This window comes from Rhopalosiphum maidis, chromosome 4, assembly GCF_003676215.2.
Source record: "Rhopalosiphum maidis isolate BTI-1 chromosome 4, ASM367621v3, whole genome shotgun sequence".
Classification (NCBI taxonomy): Eukaryota; Metazoa; Arthropoda; class Insecta; order Hemiptera; family Aphididae; genus Rhopalosiphum; species Rhopalosiphum maidis.
In genome coordinates, this window is record NC_040880.1 from 18,976,714 (window position 1) to 18,995,343 (window position 18,630).

The 18,630-nt window shown below is 25.9% G+C and overlaps 3 protein-coding genes across 7 annotated transcripts in view; 1 reads left to right on the forward strand and 2 right to left on the reverse strand.

Moving 5' to 3' along the window:
* LOC113550643 (protein tramtrack, beta isoform-like) overlaps positions 1 to 6,401 on the forward strand; it is a 36,302-nt gene extending 29,901 nt beyond the window's left edge. For both annotated transcript variants that reach the window (XM_026952601.1, XM_026952602.1), the window contains exon 7: positions 4,354 to 6,401. In XM_026952601.1, coding sequence (XP_026808402.1) covers positions 4,354 to 5,081 — 728 coding nt within the window. In that variant the 3' untranslated portion in view covers positions 5,082 to 6,401. The remainder of the gene's footprint in view (positions 1 to 4,353) is intronic.
* Positions 6,402 to 7,848: 1,447 nt separating this feature from the next.
* Positions 7,849 to 12,833, reverse strand: LOC113549140. Of its 4 annotated transcripts, none has more exons than XM_026950313.1 (8): positions 12,705 to 12,833; positions 10,504 to 10,619; positions 10,215 to 10,424; positions 9,928 to 10,038; positions 9,020 to 9,220; positions 8,798 to 8,926; positions 8,142 to 8,177; positions 7,849 to 8,074 (listed from the first exon to the last, which is right to left on the reverse strand). In XM_026950313.1, the coding sequence occupies exons 2-8, from the start codon at positions 10,594 to 10,596 to the stop codon at positions 7,967 to 7,969; spliced, it is 888 nt and encodes a 295-aa protein (XP_026806114.1). In that variant the 5' UTR covers positions 10,597 to 10,619; positions 12,705 to 12,833; the 3' UTR covers positions 7,849 to 7,966. The 4 variants fall into 4 exon arrangements, with proteins under 4 accessions (XP_026806114.1, XP_026806110.1, XP_026806112.1 ...); XM_026950309.1 differs by having other exon boundaries at positions 8,798 to 8,929; XM_026950311.1 differs by lacking the exon at positions 12,705 to 12,833 and adding an exon at positions 11,086 to 11,164 and having other exon boundaries at positions 8,798 to 8,929.
* Positions 12,834 to 14,228: 1,395 nt separating this feature from the next.
* Positions 14,229 to 18,204, reverse strand: LOC113549428. Its single transcript, XM_026950716.1, has 6 exons — positions 17,694 to 18,204; positions 17,384 to 17,590; positions 17,100 to 17,204; positions 16,093 to 16,311; positions 14,536 to 14,703; positions 14,229 to 14,462 (listed from the first exon to the last, which is right to left on the reverse strand). The coding sequence occupies exons 1-6, from the start codon at positions 17,793 to 17,795 to the stop codon at positions 14,313 to 14,315; spliced, it is 951 nt and encodes a 316-aa protein (XP_026806517.1). The 5' UTR covers positions 17,796 to 18,204; the 3' UTR covers positions 14,229 to 14,312.
* Positions 18,205 to 18,630: the final 426 nt, after the last annotated feature.

Genomic DNA, 18,630 nt, shown 5'->3' on the forward strand with positions numbered 1-18,630 from the left:
ATTAGCATACAATTAGTTTAGTAAACAATGGTGCTTTGTTTTAACTTTTGGGGACATAACAAGTATTTTTGAAAAAATTTGAACGCCCATTACTAATTAAATTGGCTGTGAAAGCTACAAATATTAGTTAAATTTATTTTATTTCCTTTTGGTTTGTTATTTTGAATTTGATAATTGACTGAATTGAATAAGTATCCAAATAAGCTTGTTTTAACATGATCATTAATTTGTTATTAATCCGTTTGTTTTGTTATTTTTTTTCCTATTTAATATTTATTCTTCGGGCAGCGTTAAAAATGTATATGTTATCTTTGTTTTGTTTTAATGCGCCATCATATACCTAGTATATACAGTGATATTTAATATGTGAAATTTAAGATAAAATAAAAAATTATGAAAAATATATGTTTTATTATTTTTTAAATACCTAATCTGCTCATATTTAATGTTATATCACTATTTTCATGTAAAAAGCTACTAATATTAGCTTTTACAGATTGTATAGAACACTATAATTTTACTTTTATAAGTAGTATTTTTAAAAATGTACACTGTTATCTTTATGTACAATATTTTTTTATATTTGCGGCCATAGGAGTTATATCTACAAAATTGCAAAATCAAATCAACAAATAACTTTATTGTAAGTGACAGGTGAACATAATTAAATAACAGCATGAGATATGAATTAGTATCTAGATTTTGCGTAGATAATTTTTACATTTAAACAGTATATAATATTATCATGTATTTGTAGCTTTATGCGTGCATTTTAATAGTTACTTACATATTATTAAACAGTAAAATTTAATTGCCTACATTTTTAAAAATATTTCATAGATTATAATTATTTATTGATACTATTTTTATTATTTTATCTATATTATTAAAATCTACAATTATAAACTTAGAAAACTAAGATTTATTAATTTATGAACAATAGTTTTTAAGTTAAGACGAAACACTATTTTATTATGTATATACCTACTATGTATAAATTATTTCATTTACATAATATGTCAGCAGTGTACATATTTTGTCTCTGGCCCATGAGTAACTGATAATATGTATCACTTGAAATCATTTTTTTTTTTTTACATTTTTCACTAATCTTGGCATTAAATCACTCAACTCAAAAATTATAGAGATCTCTATTTTTCAAGATATGCCATATAAACTTGTCAAAATATTGTCTCAAAATAATTAAATATTATAAATTTACAAAAAAAAAAAAAAAAATGTATTCATCTTTATTAAGTTGAATTATAAAATCAATAATAATAATAGAATTTAATGTTAATATGATGTCAAACCCTCAAAAATATTACATATTATCCCCTGTAATTACATGAATACATTTTATATTTTATGTGGCATGTGAGTGAGATAAAACAAATATTCCTCTGTATAATTAATTCTATTAAATAGTTAATTTTTTTGTAAGGTTTTTTTTATGAATAATTTTTCAGTAAAAAATATAGACTTCTAGCTTTTAAACATAATAATAATAAATTAATTTATTAGTTTTTGGTTACTTTTATTATTATTTATTTATTAATAATTTATTACTATTTCTATAGTTTGTTTTTTTAGTGCACTTTGACGTTATGTTTTAATTTTTAATTAGTCAAACACTTGCAATGGTTATTATTTATTAATTATTAGTGACTAGTATAGAAACAATAGCATTACAACATGAATATAAGATTAAATGTACATAACGTTAAAAAATATATGACCAATAATTTAAAATATTATACCTAAAATTAGTAAATAATTACCCACCTTCATTATTAAAATTGATTCTGGACTCAGAAGTCTTTGAGTTTCGAATTAATATAATTTAAATATAATGTGTATACTTTATAGTACATAATATATTGATATAGCTTACACAACTTTTGTATGAAGAGTTGATACATACTTAAATCCAAACCAACGTGTACACAGTCGATTAAATAGTTTTCCTACTGTGCATACCTACTCCATAGTATATTTAATATTCTTATCTATTAAACCTCTAAATTTTACTTCATAATAAAAAGAGTAAGTACACTAACCTGCCATGTGGTACGACTTATAAACGAAGTAAAACTTTGTTTCTTAAATTGTTCATGTTGTCTATTTATACTTAACCACCCATGATACCTGGTTACCTATGAATTAATTTATATCAGCAATCCGATTAAATAACAACTTAACTCTTTCATTACCTATACGAGTCGAGTTGAATACATCACACTTAATGATTAATTATACAGTACACCGATACTTGCATAAACGTTTACGGTCGATTCTTTAACATACATTAAATTTAGGTTAATAACATATAATAATTAAATAATATTAATAAGTGCATTTGTTTCTTTTGACATTTAGGATTTTGACCGTTTATCATTACTATTATTATAATAAACGCAATAATCATATATTCATGTATAATAAAATATAATAAATAATAATAGTTTTCGAGCAATGCCCGTTTTATTAAGTCTTAATTATTTTTTATACGTTTACGGTGATAATTTGCAGTAACTAACCTATTTTATTTTTCAATATGTATAGTAACATTAGTGACATAGGTAGTGAATGCTTACCGCGGACCAACAGCGATTATATTATAGATTCCGTTCTAAGTAGATAATTGTCGATTATACTTTTCGTAGTTTATTCTAATCATGTTTTAGCCGTGTAGGTACCTTATAAATATTATTTAATTCACGTGCGATTAGTCACAATTTAAGGACGTTTTTTTAATGTCCGACTATAAAGATATTCTGTGAAAAAATCTAGTGTTAAAAAATATTAAATAGGATAAAAAATGTTTTAGATTAAAAACAAATTATTTTTAGTTATATTTTTCAAGTTAAAATCTCATTTAAAAATATTTAATTTATTAATAATTTTTTGCCAAGTGTCAATTAAAATAATAATAATAATAATAATAATGAATATTATTATACAAGTATTATAAATAATAAAAATGTTCATAAAATAAAATAAACGAGGAACGAATAATATCTTTGGTTATCGATGTAACGTATATCGTGTATTAGATTTAGAGAATTAGACAGTATATGTTAGTTTAATCTAACAATATTACCAACGATTATAGACTAAGATTTTGGGGTTGTTGATTCTACCACAAAAAAAAAAACATGAACAACTATTTTGTAGTGAATTGTGGCCTGCAGTAACCTAACTTTGATGGCAAAAAAGATTAGTTTAATTATATTATCAAATAGCTTATTTTATAATTATTAGTTATTCAAAACATATTTTTAATATTATTTGTTGTTAATTGAAAACAATTTATTTGGATTTTTTGTCCCGTTTGATGTATATCTTGACCTAGATTCTACTATACGTTATAGTTTTTAGTTAACACGTTTGTGTCCCTATTTTCTTCTACAGATACCTAGCTAAATGATTTCAAATGAAGTTTTTCCTGAATTACAAAAGCCCTTATCGTCATAACCAAAGTACTAATAACGTTTAACGGTTATGAGTTTATAACATATAACTTGATAAACCTGAACGCGTCTGCTTTTATTTTTTCGGTGTTTCTACGCCCTATTGTTTGTATTGGACATCAGAAATTCGAATTGATAATATGGGTATAAATCCTGGTTTCAATCATTTCTAAAAATAAACAAATACTCAATGAAAAAGTAACCTCTCTTCTGGTCATATGATATTTAAATCCATCTAAACATACTAAACCCATCTCAATTAGGAGGTACTGTACTACTGTTGCTGAACCGGTTCCCTTCCTCAAATTATTCAAGCCAACTTAATATTATTTTTTCTTACCGTTTACTTATTATGCCATTTTGTATAGAATGCAAATTACACTTTCAATAAAAAAAAAAGTCTTGGCTAGACACATTATACACAGTGTTATCGATTACAATATAGTTTTATGTACTATGTACTTATATGTATATTATTGTATACCTCTATTATTGTTATTATTATTTTTTTTTTTTGCATTGCTTCCGAACCGCGTGACACTGCAAATCACGCGGTCACACGCCGTGTATTTTCTTAAACATTACGTATTGCTTGCTGCAGTTTTTATTTATTTATTCATTTTATTTTTTGTCATGATCGTACCTTACCATACCTTATCCATTATGAACCTGGTATATTATGTATTGTATATTCGTCTTCATCGATCACACAGTTGGCGCGTGTCAAAAACGCACCAGTAATATTATTTGAATGCGAACACATTGTTATTATATTATGTTTTGCATATATAGACACCATTGAGAGTATTACGTTAAAATAAAAACCATTTTTCTTTATAATTAGTTTTTTAAACGTGTTTTCTTTTCTTATGCTCCGCAGACATGCATAATGCCAACATGTTAAAGTTGTTGTCTTCTCGGACTGACCACGACCACCACCATCACCTTCACCAAGGAGTGGATAGCGGCGACCGAGACAACAACAACGACGCCCGCCTGACGCTGGCAGCCAGCTGGTCGGTGATGGCGGCCGATCAAAAGTCCAAGTTCTCGCTGGCCGTGTCCCAGCACACGTCCGGCTACAAGCAGCAGCTGCAGGCGGCCCTCGACGAGGAGAAGCGGCAGATGCAAGAGTCGCAGCAACTCCACCACCACCAGCAGCAACAGCAGCAGCAGCACCACCAACAACAGCAGCAACAACAGCAACAAGCAGCCGCCGCCGCCGCAGCAGCCGCATCGCTGAGGACGCCAGTCAAACGGCGCATCCGGCGGCGGGCCACGTCGTCCAGCGACCCGGCGGAGCAACTGACCGAGATGTCGGTCCGCGGCCTGAACCTATTCCGTTACGCCACCGTGTCCGAGGGCATCTACAAGTGTCTGGAATGCGCCAAGACGGACATATTGAAAACGTTCAAGAACAAGTACAGCTTCCAGCGGCACGCGTTCCTCTACCACGAGGGCCACCAGCGCAAGGTGTTCCCGTGCCCGGTTTGCGCCAAAGAGTTCTCGCGACCCGACAAGATGAAAAACCACATGAAGACCGTACACGAGTGCTACATGCCAAAGGCCATTGACTTCCCGCAGGTGCCGTTCCTATTGCCGCCATGAGATCGTCGTCGTCGTCGTGCGGCGTCACCGTCGGTGTGAGTACACACACATGCACACACAAACACATACACACACGTCTGCGGTTGATGAGCGCCGAATTTGGGGGGGTGGGGGATTTGGAGAGAAGGGGCGATCTAGCGATACCTACGCTACCGCCCTGCCAATTGATATATATATATCATAATACATTTCTACGGACACGTTTTATTTTCTCCGCAAAGGTTTGGCATTTATTATATAAAAAAAAAAAAAAAAACGTTTAAATATTGTACACGTTTTTTTATTATTATTTTTATTATTATTATTATGTTTATTACTATTATATTTTTATTTAATTTTTTTTCTCCATCGTGTGTCTTCCGGATAATAATGTTGAGTTTTATATTATATATTTTTCTTATATAAATTACTACACTCCCAGATAGGGATTATACTTTTGACCAAAAAAAAAAAAAAAAAAACCTCGTTAATCATATTACCTATATCAGATTATGGATTAATTTTTTTTTTTTATTATTATTATTTTTTAGCTTCTAAACAACCACTGTGACTCGTCGATATGTGTATGTGACGTTATTTTGTGAAATTTTTTTATCATATATACCTCCGACATTCGCTATATATATTTACACGCAGTTTTTCAAGTTTAAGCGTTAATTATTACCAAATTTTTTTTTATGTTATTTTAAATATTACAGAAACCAAATAAAACGCATTAGAATATTATTTCAAATGTTAAAATAAGTACATCAAAAATCGTAGTTTAAAAAATAACATTCAGTATAATTGCAATATTTTGTTCGACGAACGAAGAAACGACAATCAGAATTTAAACAACAAACAGCAATAACAATTTACGTCCTAAGAAGTTGAAAAACATAGCAGCGCCTGGTGCTTTTTTAAATTTGATTAGTTTATTATTTGTTTTGAGCTGGTTGTAGGGTGGTATTGTGCAATATAATTCCAAAAATAAATTTTTTTTAAACCATCTAGTTGTTTTTTACCAAAATATATAGTTTACATTATTTTATTCTATTAATTTTATACATTACCGTCTGCGAAAATCATTTATACAAACAATTCAAAAAACGTTCGACTGAATTAGAGTTTGACGATTATTTTACGGTTTTTTTTTTTAACCTATTAAGGCCAGTTAGTTATTGAGACTGAATACTATAATGAATAAAAAAAAAAAAGTAGGATAAACTTCTCAATGTTCTGGAAAACGACAATAATATGTTCTTTTCTCCTTTTATTGCCCTAAATATATTGTACAAAATGAAAACTTTGTTTTCTTTTCACTTTTTTTTTTTTTTTTTTTTTTTTTGTAACAATCATTTACATCATCAACTATAATAAAATATTAGGAATTATATTTAATTACAAATTTTATTATTACTATTCAAAATATAGAATATATATTTTTTGTAAATTTGTACAGAGTATATTATTATTAACAATATTTGATTACAATTATAAATAAATTTATTATATATCATTATTTATTTTTGTTATATATTAGGGGGACACCGTAGACAATTAGTTATCATTAATATTTTTTTTTATTATTATAATTATTTTTATTACTTTTATTAAACCGTGCAATTCAACACTTTATATTATTATGTTTTAATTGTTTATTTATACATAAAAAAACAATTGAATCAATTTAACCACGGATTTATGTGGGTTATTAAAATTTTTTTTTGTTAATTTACCATTTTAAAACAAATATAAATTTATGTATTATCTTCTTAGATTTTATTTAATACATGTTTACATACAACATTGTATATTAAATTTGTTAATAATTTTGATTAACCACTGTTAGCCCCATAGAGTTATTAATTATTATTATTGTATAATAAACATGTTTTATTTTAGTTCTTAAATATTTTAAACATATAAATTATCTCAAAACAAAACTTTTGTTACGTTAACGTTTCCATTATTTTCATATTTTAATTTAAATTACTACAATTATTATAAAAATTTTTTTCTTCTAAATTGAAATAATTTTATGTTAACATTTTGTTGTTGCTTTATTTTATATATATGAACATTGTGTATTTTTTTTTCTATTAGTCGTTTTGTTATGTTTTCCTAAGTAATAACAATTTTTTTTTTAATTTTCATTCCTAAATCATGTTTTTTTTTTTGTCTAAAGTCACACTTAAGAAGTTATGATTTTTTTTTCTAGAGGTGAGTGGGATTAGACAAATATTTAAACAATATTATGTCGGTAAAAAAGTGGCACACGTCTTGTAAAATGATTAGCTAATTTAAAAAATAAAAATATTAATTTATGTAATAACTGAAATGTTAATTTTAATTCAATAAGCAATAAATTAACGTTATTTGAAAATAATTAATATTTTTATTCATAAACACCATCTTTGTAATATATTTCCTTTAAGTTGATGATACATATATAATATTGTATATTTTTTTTCATTGAAAAAATATACTATCTATAGTCTACCACATTCAATTTTTGTTTAGTAAGTATACACAATAATAGATGAGTAAAGAGGATTAATGTTAAACTCATTCAATGGTGTTTCAAATAGTTGTCAATGTCAGTTTAAACATTTATCAAGTATTAAAAATAGTACTAAGGAGTTGATATAAAAAATCTCTCATATTTTATACTAAAAAAAATTCAGAGGCCAACTTAAGACATTATCAACTGATACAAAATTGAAGAGACTAAACATTTTATTTTTTTAATATTCCATTTTTTTTTTTTTTTTTTTGGTTTCATAACAACAAGTTTATATAGATAAAATTATCTCATTAAGCTTAGAATAAATAAACATTTATCAAACAAAAAATATAAATATAAATTCTTATTGATGTTTTCAATAATGACAATATTGAAGCAATTAAACATCATCTTCATCACTGTCAATAAAAACAATAGTTGCTGTAGAGGGCTCTGGTGTAAACACACTTTCTACATTTACTGTACAATCTAGCATCTTGTCAGTATCCTACAAACAATAAGGACAATATCAATATTTTAAATAATTGATTCATAAACATTTGTATTTGACTCACAGTGTTAGGAGGCTGAACATCATTAACTTCATTGTCCTAAAAATGTTAATATTTAATATAATTTAAGTGCTAAGTCAAAATTTAAATATTTTAAAATACTAGTTATCAACTTTTAGATTTATTTTAATGAGGACTAATGGACCACTTAAAATAATCTACAGGTACATGCTTAAGAATAGAAATTTAAAAAGGTACTGTTGTGTTTACCAAGCAAATGAAAGGCTTCAGGGTTTTTTACCCTCCATAAAAACATCTATACCAAAACATTTTTTAGTTTTTACATGTATAATATAATTTATAACACTATCCTAAATAGTTTATAGTGTATGTGTCAGTTAGTTAACAATAAAAATGAAGTACAGAATCAATTTTTTTTAGGATATCTGTTTTATAAATTAATGCAAATTAGACTAAAATATTCACATGAAATATTTTGCTAAAAGAATAAAATATCTATAAGCTGAACAACAGATAAGGAATCATATCGAGTCAGTTAATGAATAGCTTTCATATGATTTAGGTCTTTAACTTTTGTTATTTTATTAGTTTAAAGGATATTTAAACAAGAAAACACAAGTTAAAACATTAAAACAATTATTCATACAATAATTGAATACATTTTTCACATATCCTTTAAATTAAAATAAATAATATACCTCTTTATTAGTGCATTTTTCCAATGCTTTTTTAAAATCATAATGTTGATTTGATAGATCTTGTAGCTCATATTCGTTGCTTTCAATACAACTCATTTTTAAATCGATATCAGTACATGTTTCAATCCACTTCTTACAAACATACATAATTTTATTAATAACTTATAAGCATAATTAAATATTTTTATGTATTTGTTAAAAATATCTACACAGTTAACTTACATATCCATCTCTAGTCACAGGTTCATTAGAATAAAACAAATCATCCAAGAATTCATTATTTTTTTGAACAATTATTTCATTCTCATTCATTTGAGCCATTAAACGCTTATTCAATGATATAATCTCATTAGATTTTACTTTACAGTCAGTTAATTGACTATCCAAAATAGAAATATGAGATAATAATGAATTGATTAATTCCTATAGAAAATCAAAACAATTATTCAGACCAATTTGAATAAAAGTTTATTCAAAATAAAGTGATAAAATTCCAAAATATTGATACAAACATGATTTATGAGTACATACAACTACATACACACTACCTTAATTAAAATATATTAAAAAAATTATAATTATTATATTCTTATTAATGTGGAATTTTCAATAATAGTTATAATTTATATTTTAATAATATACTATGTTTCTTAATGTATGCATTAATAAGTATTAAAGGACTGTTTTACCAATATTTGTTTTCTGTCTATGACCCGCATAATATAGGAACAAAGATATTCTATATTTCCACGATAATCACTCTCTGGTTCAGTTTAGGACAAAAGCACATGTTATATATTTTATAAGAAGAACATTTCCTGTGCATTAATGGATAGATTTTTTAAATATTTATATTTTTGAATAAGTTATTAATAGTTAAAAATAATTTTAATTAAAACTGCTTATATTTATATAAAATGTAAATATTAAAAATCTATCCGGTCAATGCACAGGTAATATTCTTTTTTTATAAAATATATAATAGGTACTTTTGCCCTAAACTGAACAATAGTCGTAATCGTAGAAATACGGAATATCTTTGTTCCTATATTATGTATTTATGTGGCAGACAGTAAAAACAAAAATTAGTGTAGAGGTCCCTTAAAAAAAATAATAAAATTAATAGTCACCGGTGAGACACAACTACTGCAATGGTTTGTTTCTAATTCTGAGTTATCAGGATAACAATAGATGCATTCATTTTGATGAATAAAACGTATATGATGACTTATTCCATAGATCTATAATTACATAGAATATTGTAGAAATTGGCTAAAAGCCATTCTTAGAATATCCGGTCAAGTGTCGGTTAACACTAACAAATTTTATTATCGGCAAAATTCCGCTGGTTAAGTGTCTGTTTTAACACTTAACTAGACATTGTAAGAACGGCCCTTAATTGATAAAATTAACATACCTCATTAAATTCATTGCCATAAAGAAATTCATAGGGTACATTACATTTAACATTCTTCAACTGATTTGCATAAAATTTAACTTGATAAAAACCATACTTTGTCGGTGTGTGAATTTTTAAATCAGTTTCTACTGCAACAAATTCTTCTAAATTTCTATTGCTGCTACATTTATATAATGCAATCCAATCGGAATATTTTGGTTTCAAAGACTATACGAAAAATATATATTACATTATTATTATATAATATAAATAATTTTACATAAATTTAAATTAAATATTAACTTACTTTATTGATAAACTTGAAAGAAATATTCATGTCATCTTCTATGAAATATATTTTATTGGTGACTATTTCAACAGAAACTTCTTTATTTTCCATTTTTTTATTTTATTTTAAAAAAACTGGAATTATAAATAACAACTTTATATACATCTTTTATAGAATTAACAAAATATAAAGCATTGTAAAATTTGCATAAAAATGTAATTTATACTTAAAATTAAAAATTTTCTTTAGAATATAATATGTAGTACCTATTCTTAAAATAGCTTACTAATAAAAAAAAAGTAATAGGTACATAAGTAAATATAAATGGATATAGATGGCTAAGTATTACGTTTTAATACTAAAATTAATAATTATATTTCAATACCCAAGTGTTTTCAACAGTTATCTCATTATAATGTATTGGTAATAGAAATATATTAAACAACTTTAAGTATATAATTTACGATTTTTGTTTTAAAAATTTAAATTTGAAATACTGGTTTTTACTTTTCATAACAAACAAATAAATAAAGTACAATAAGAGTTTTTACAATTCATAATAATTTTTATTAGATTATGCTAAGGTTAGGCAGTTCCTACCTTTATAATTCTCATAAATATTTTTATAGTTATAACTGGTCAAAAACAATTCATTGAGATAAAATTATTAAGTTCCAATGCTCATGCATGGTCTTATGGGATCTCTGTTTATCATTTATGTATATATGATCTTTTTAATAAGTATTTCAGTAGGTAACAATGTAACATAATAATAATACAAAACAAAAGAATCAATTTAATTTGATAAACATAAACTAATGATGTTGACTTGTGAACCTTACACACAGTTATCTAAGATAACTTTTTTTCTTTTCTGTTATTAAATGATAATCCACATTCAAAGACAAACAGTTAACATATAAATATTAAAGTCAATATTCATTAAGAGATACCTATTCATAATTATAGTACTAACTAAATTATTCATTTATCACTAAATCTAAACGTGAATACATTTTTACAGTCTAAGAGCACAATGACAAGATGCCAACCAACCCTAGACCAGTGATTGACTAGATACTGCGAGACACTTTACTTAATAGGTATTAATTTTCTTAAGGATAATTTATCATTTCGAAAATAATAAAGATGTTATTGTAGAAGTTTTATTGATTTAAAACATTATAAAATGATAAAATATTTAACCTGTTGTGGTATGACACTCACAATTAATTAAAATCTATAATAAAGAAACATACATTTGCATATCTAAATATTTAAGACTTAATATACGTTTTAACTGTATATGATTAGGAGTTAACTTATAAAATTATTCACAGGAAAAAATAAAACTCTAACTAGTACCTTTAATGCTGTGGCTGTACTGATCAATTCATCAATACATGACTAATCAGTGGCATATATCATGTATTTTAAAAAGTGCTCAAGAACCTCTTTCATACATGGTGTATTAAACACCAACACAACTAACTACAGGTTAAATTTGTATTCCAACTGTAAAATGTTATACAGATTGTATAAACTAAAAATAAACAAAAAAAAAAAATTCCACTAGTATTTTTCATAATGCATATAATACAAACTATATTCGTATATTTTTGTTAGTAGTTCTCTATGTTCCTACTTAGATCTTGGATCTATAGATAGTTCCAAGTTTTGCAATCATCTGAAGGCTGTATATACTTAATGCATAATAGCATACACACACATGCATGCAACATTGATATCTATTATCGAGTTGAGAATAAATTTTACTTACCCTAAACTGGCAAAAATCTTGAGTTGTTGACAAAAAATATAGGAACTCAAAAAAAAAAAAAAAAAAAATACTAGACCAAAATCCAAAGTACGAAATTCGAGGAAAAATTACCAACAAAACCGTCTTTGGCCACATACAATAAGACACGGCAGGTGTAATAATTATGGCATGAATACAAATAGGAAATTACTTAAAATGTGCACTAATTACAACAAAATATGATTGGAATTTGAATCGACATTCGGCCATTTAATATTAAGATTTTATGAACATTAGTGTATAAGTGTACAACTAATAACTTTAATCCTTTAAAAAAATGTTCAGTAAATAATGAAATATGGGGAATTGTCGACTAAATAATTATAACCTACAAGTCTTATGATTATTGATTTATGCTATTTATATGAAATTATGTCTATCGTCTATGTCAAATACTCACATTGTCACTAATCAGCACCAGTCACTAGTCAGTCTATCACGAATTAAAATAAACCTTTATCGGCCATATCTTAGTTCAGGGTCTCTGTTCAATAACTGCTGCAGACCACGAAAGTTGACTTAATTTTCACAATTTCACTATGATAAAATTAGAATTCATTCAATTTTAGGTTATGTTCTAACTTTCTATTTTTTTACCACTATTCCAAGGTGCATTTATACTTCGTCACCTCTCATTATTTAGTATTTATTATGTTTTCTACCGTAAATAGTCACGGTCATATAATAAATAATAAATAAGTTGTACATTATAAAATTAATGAACGTTAACTGCTAACCTTGCCATATTGAGAATCATGCCCACCTATATAGTAACACTAGTACGTTAACAATGGTTACATTGCTAATAAATCTATTTAGTCATGATTGTTCCTTCTTATGATTGTACAATAATTGAAACTTGAAGTTCTGCAAAGTATAAGTTTTTTTTTTGTAATGTTGGTACTTAGTACCAAAACTTTGGCGGCAGGATGCACTTGGAATGTAGAAAAACAGTTAAAAGCTAAGTGTGAGTGTAGTTTTCAGTTATTAATGATGTCAATGGTAAATCCATTATTCATTAGGTGTTTGGGTAAGTTGGACAGTTACCTGTGCCCTAGTGCAAATTTAGTGACTTGTCTCATTATCTGTGAAAAAAATAAACTTTATACGTCATAGCTTTAACAGTGATATAGCATAAAACTTGGTGGTCCTAGAAGTATTGCTTATAAGACTTGAATAGCAGACTCTCTTAAACATAGAAATTAAATTATTAAATAGTAATGTGAATGTAATAAATAACTAATTATAATAATTTATTATTTTACTATTATGTATTTTTTTAAAACAATAAAATTGTGTATTTAAATTTTAAAAATTAACTTTTCAAGCAGCTTTTGATAAAAAAAATAATAGTTTCTCGATATATTTTTTTTTTTTTATATCATAAAGGAATGTAGGCTTCTCCGACTAGGGCGTATCTGAAGAGCCTCAACCTAAATATGCCACTGGCTCACCGCTCACTAGCTGTGTATGAGTACTATTTATTTTTCAACATCAATAGCACCAATGATATAAATCGGACCTGATCACCTAGATGAGTATCCATAGCCACAACATGCTTAGGTATATAATTACATTTAGTGAGTATATGGTATCATTCAAGAATGTGTAAATATAAATTAATTGTTAAGTATAACAACATAATATTTTATTATTATTTGTTATTTGTTATTGTATTTATTTGTCTAATTTAATTGTATTAAATATATTATTATATGGTTATAAATACTGTTTTCTTCTCAGTTAAAATTAGTAATTACCTAACTAAATAGATAATTTTGCAATAAATTATTTTAATTGTTCAAGCGTTTAGTATTAATGGTATTTAATTTAAGAAATATATACATAATTTATCAATAACTATTATTATTTGTAATAAAAAAATATATATTATAATAATAGTAATACTGTATTTGCACTAAAATATAAAATCAATAACAGGAATAATAACAAATAAGTCGATTAAAAAAAAATATAAACAGACAAAATGTGTAGATGGCTAGAATATTTATTCGCAGTAGTCGTCACTGAATTCTGAGTCATCGATAAATTTGACTTCAGAAGAAATTGACTCAATATTAAATGATTTTAATTGGGTGACATCTTTTGTATCATCAGTTTCAGCTATCTGTGGTTTATAAGTGTGCTCCGGTTGCTTCTATATTGGACATTAAATTAAATTAGATGTACTATTTAAAAATATTTACAAAGTATAGTGAACAAAAACTTACATAATACTTTAAATATGTATTACTAAGCTCATTATTAATGGCACGTAATCTCTGTATTTCTTGTTCTTGAGTATTCATGATTGCTGTTAAGTATACATCATTTCTGACTGTTTTGGTAGATATAACATGGTTTCTTATTTCAGTAGTTCGCATACGCTTGACCCAACGCTACAATTATATGTTTAAATATTACTTTATGAACATACTAACTATATAAGATTAAATAATAGCTGTATTGTTAATACACATTTTATAAGTTAATAGTTTGGCTATCTTGTCGTATACGCTCTACCACAGACAGTGGTGTATTTGTCTACAAAAATTTCTTTCATTGAATAGATTTTTGCTGTATATATTTTATTAAGACATTACAAATTATTATGTGTATATTTTAACTAAGTTTAAATACAGAAAAAGATGTTTAGTGGCTGTACCATAATATGGACCTAAATAATAAAATACATTTACTGCATCTTCTACTAGTTACACAATAACTTTCTTATTATTTGCTAAGGTTACTGCATTTTTTTAATAGCAGGGATAAATGATATTACATAAACAATTTCTACAACATCTCATCTAATTCTTCTTATGCATGGTTGGTTGGGCACTCTTTTTATTTTTATAGATTGAAAACATGGATTAAATCAAAAATGGGGCAAGAACGTTTAAGTAGTTTGGCTTTACTGTATGTAAATAGTTATATCAATATACCTACAGAGTAAATAATTAATAAATTTGCAATGATGAAAAAAAAGACTTAGATTTTTTAATTTAGAAAAAATAAAAATTCAGGTTAAAAATTATTATAAATACTAATTACTAGTGAACTTTTTCAATTTTTATAATATAAAATATTGTAAATATATAATGTATGACTAAATAATTTAGTCTATATTATAGGTATTTTGTTTCAACTCTGATCACACATTTTTTTTTTTTTTTAGGGGGGGAGGCTATATTGACAAAAAAATAATTATTTAGATAAAATTTGTAAGACTCTGGATGCTTTCTTCGGATTCGCCCCTCTCCTCTATAAAATCAAGTCAAATATGTCTTTGACCACAGATTACGGTCTACCAACCTGTAACGAGACGCTGGTCATATGCACTCTACTACCCAATTTATATCTTTATAATCGATAAATTTAACTAATTTCTGAAAGATAATCCACAAGTATTTTAATATTAATTTATTTTATTTTTAGTTTTTTAATTATTTTTATATTTATGATTATTAATGATAATGAAATGAAGGACGTGACGATGACAAACAATGATCATATAAAATATTTTTTAATAATATATTACCTATTTTATATTTATTAGAATTTATGTTTGTCATTAAAACTACTCTAACATTATTCATTTACTACGAGAATATATTGTCTAAAATTGTAATATAGTTATCGAGTGATAATGGTAAAACACAGTAGAGTGCAACAAACAGTAGAGCACACATACTGCAGTCGCAATGTTGCCGGTACAGCAAATACGACAATATAACCAATAGTTCAGTATTACAATACATTTTAAAGAAATGTTTAAAAAAGCTTACTGTATGTCCTTTAGAGTTTGTTAACTTTACAGGTTTTCCTTGATCAAGTGCATTATAAAGGCCATCAATAAATTGTTCACCTCTAGATCGAAGCATTTCACATGCTTTTAATTTTTTGACAAGCTGTTCATTTAGCTGCATTGCTTCTTGTTTACCTTTTTCAAACTCTAGTAATCTTGCTTCAAGACACTTTAAACGTTGAACTACTAAATTAATATCCTAAACAAAGAAAAAAACTTTATATTTATGATAAATCGTTTAAGACACAAACAAGTATACATTTTAGTACAACATTTTTTTATCAAGTACAAACCCTTCCCATTATAACTTTGGCATAATTCTAGTTTAGCAACCTATAGATTTTTTTTTTTTTTTAATGTGTGTTTTTGCATGCTTTATAAGAATGTAAAAAAAAAGTTAAACAAACTTTGTTTTGAGGTTATTGGTGAAAAACTTCAAAAAGTACTGTTTTTCCGTAATACATAAAGTAGTAATATTATAAAGCATGTAAAAACACACATTAAAAAAAAAAATAATAAAAAAAACGATAGGTTGCTAAACTAGAATTGTTCTATAACTTTTTCTAAAAATTTCAGTTTAAACTTTACACGTTTACTTGTAATTATGTGAAAACAGTTTTATACTCTAATTATATGCTAAATAAGTAGTAAACTTTATGAGTGAACACTAGGAAGATTTTTTAAAAGGATTTTTATCATAATATTTTTATGAACAAGTTAATATAATATCAAAATTTGGGGAAATAACATTAAAATATATAAAAAATATATTAAAATATATATATTAATAAAAAAAATTTAATTTTAATATATTAACATTATATCTAATATTTTTTAGCTAAGATATTGCTCATAGTTGCAATAAAAAAAATATGACTACTTCCCAACCAACTTAAATGATAATGGTAAGACCTTTATCTTCAGTATGGTTCATACTCATGCTTATGCAATCTTAAATTTGAATTACATGTGAATTGTCTTACTAACCTGTCCTATTTTTACATGCACCATATAATTTGATCGACAAAGAGAATTATTACAGTTACAATCATTCTTATGCACAAATTCAATTGGATCACTTTTTGCAATTATCTGTAAATTAAAATTATGACTAAATAAACGATTAAATTTAAAATTCTATTACAATTCTAAATATAATAAAATACATTAAATATTTTATCAAAAAATACATAAAAACTGTTCATTTAAAAAAGTTTAAGTAAAATTAATGAAGAAACAAAATTATTAAATATAAGTTGAAATTTGTTTACCTTAAAATAGGAATCCACATAGACAAACTGATATTTACCGGAACAATGAACTGATTTAGCAAAGAGTTGTGGTATAAATTTAATTTTAAAACAACTACCTTCTATCCTCGGATGGTCCATAACATATTCAAATATCAATGGTTCATATAATTTAACATTATCACATGGATATAGTCCAATCCAATCTTTAAGGAATGGTCTAATTCTCTACATATATGTAAATAACAATAATTAATTAACATTATAAATAAAAACTATATTTTTCATCATAATATGTTTATAATTTCATTGGCAATCATTAAATACTCACCTTTTGATCATAGAAACAGTTTACAATTAGAAATTTTTCTTCGACAAAATAACGTTTATTTGTCTCCAATATTACAGATGGCGATTCCATATTATTAGGCATTTGATAGATTTTAATAATATATTTAAAAATGGGTAGGTAAATAAGTGGATATATATATAAATATATAAATATTATACAGATTAATTTGAAATCGGTTCTTTTAACAACGGAAAATAATAATACAATGATTTATGTACTGTGTAGGTACAAGCCGGTAGGTACCTAAATCATTGTATTTCCAAAAATGAATTTACGTGAAAACATTTTACAATTGGTAACATAGGTAGTACATTATAAATATATTTATGACAACAACACAAACGCAACGGACAACGGTTATTAAAATAATATTGTGCTATTTAATATTTATAATTTATATTATAGGCAATATATTATCGGCAACTGGCAGGCGGACAACTCTCAGCTGATGTTCGACGGTCGAGGTACTTATGGAAATAAATTTGAAAACGAATATCCATTACGGTCAACAATACGCCACTATATGGCCGTTAATCGTTATTATCTTATCGGCATTACACATATTATTATTATTAATTCTCCCCCGCCAACGGTTTTGTTTTGTTTTGCACAATACACACGAGTTTAAAGTTTTAATAATTTAAATATTATCGTTTTTGTTAGCTTATAAATGATAAAATAATAATAAGAGCAATATTGTCAAAGGCCAATAAATCAGAATAAACTATCTGGGTATGAATAATAAATTATAATTATCAAACAGTATAATGAGTAATGGCTTCGAAAGAAATGGTCGAAATCACTTCACGGTTTTCTGCATAATAAATAAACATACGAATAAACGATCTACTTATTATCTTAGCTAAGTATTTAATATGACAAACCGTTTACAATACTACAATAGGTACGATTATCT

Coding starts and splice junctions, on each gene's coding strand:
- LOC113549140 (XM_026950309.1), bottom strand. CDS start 10,596: ATGGAAAATAAAGAAGTTTCTGTTGAAATAGTCACCAATAAAATATAT. Junction 8,930..9,019: donor CTGTGACTAGAGATGGATAT/GTAAGTTAACTG, acceptor TATGTTTGTAAG/AAGTGGATTGAAACATGTAC. Junction 8,178..8,797: donor AAAAATGCACTAATAAAGAG/GTATATTATTTA, acceptor TAACATTTTTAG/GACAATGAAGTTAATGATGT.
- LOC113549428 (XM_026950716.1), bottom strand. CDS start 17,795: ATGCCTAATAATATGGAATCGCCATCTGTAATATTGGAGACAAATAAA. Junction 17,591..17,693: donor ACTGTTTCTATGATCAAAAG/GTGAGTATTTAA, acceptor ACATATATGTAG/AGAATTAGACCATTCCTTAA. Junction 16,312..17,099: donor TGCATGTAAAAATAGGACAG/GTTAGTAAGACA, acceptor TTCTTTGTTTAG/GATATTAATTTAGTAGTTCA.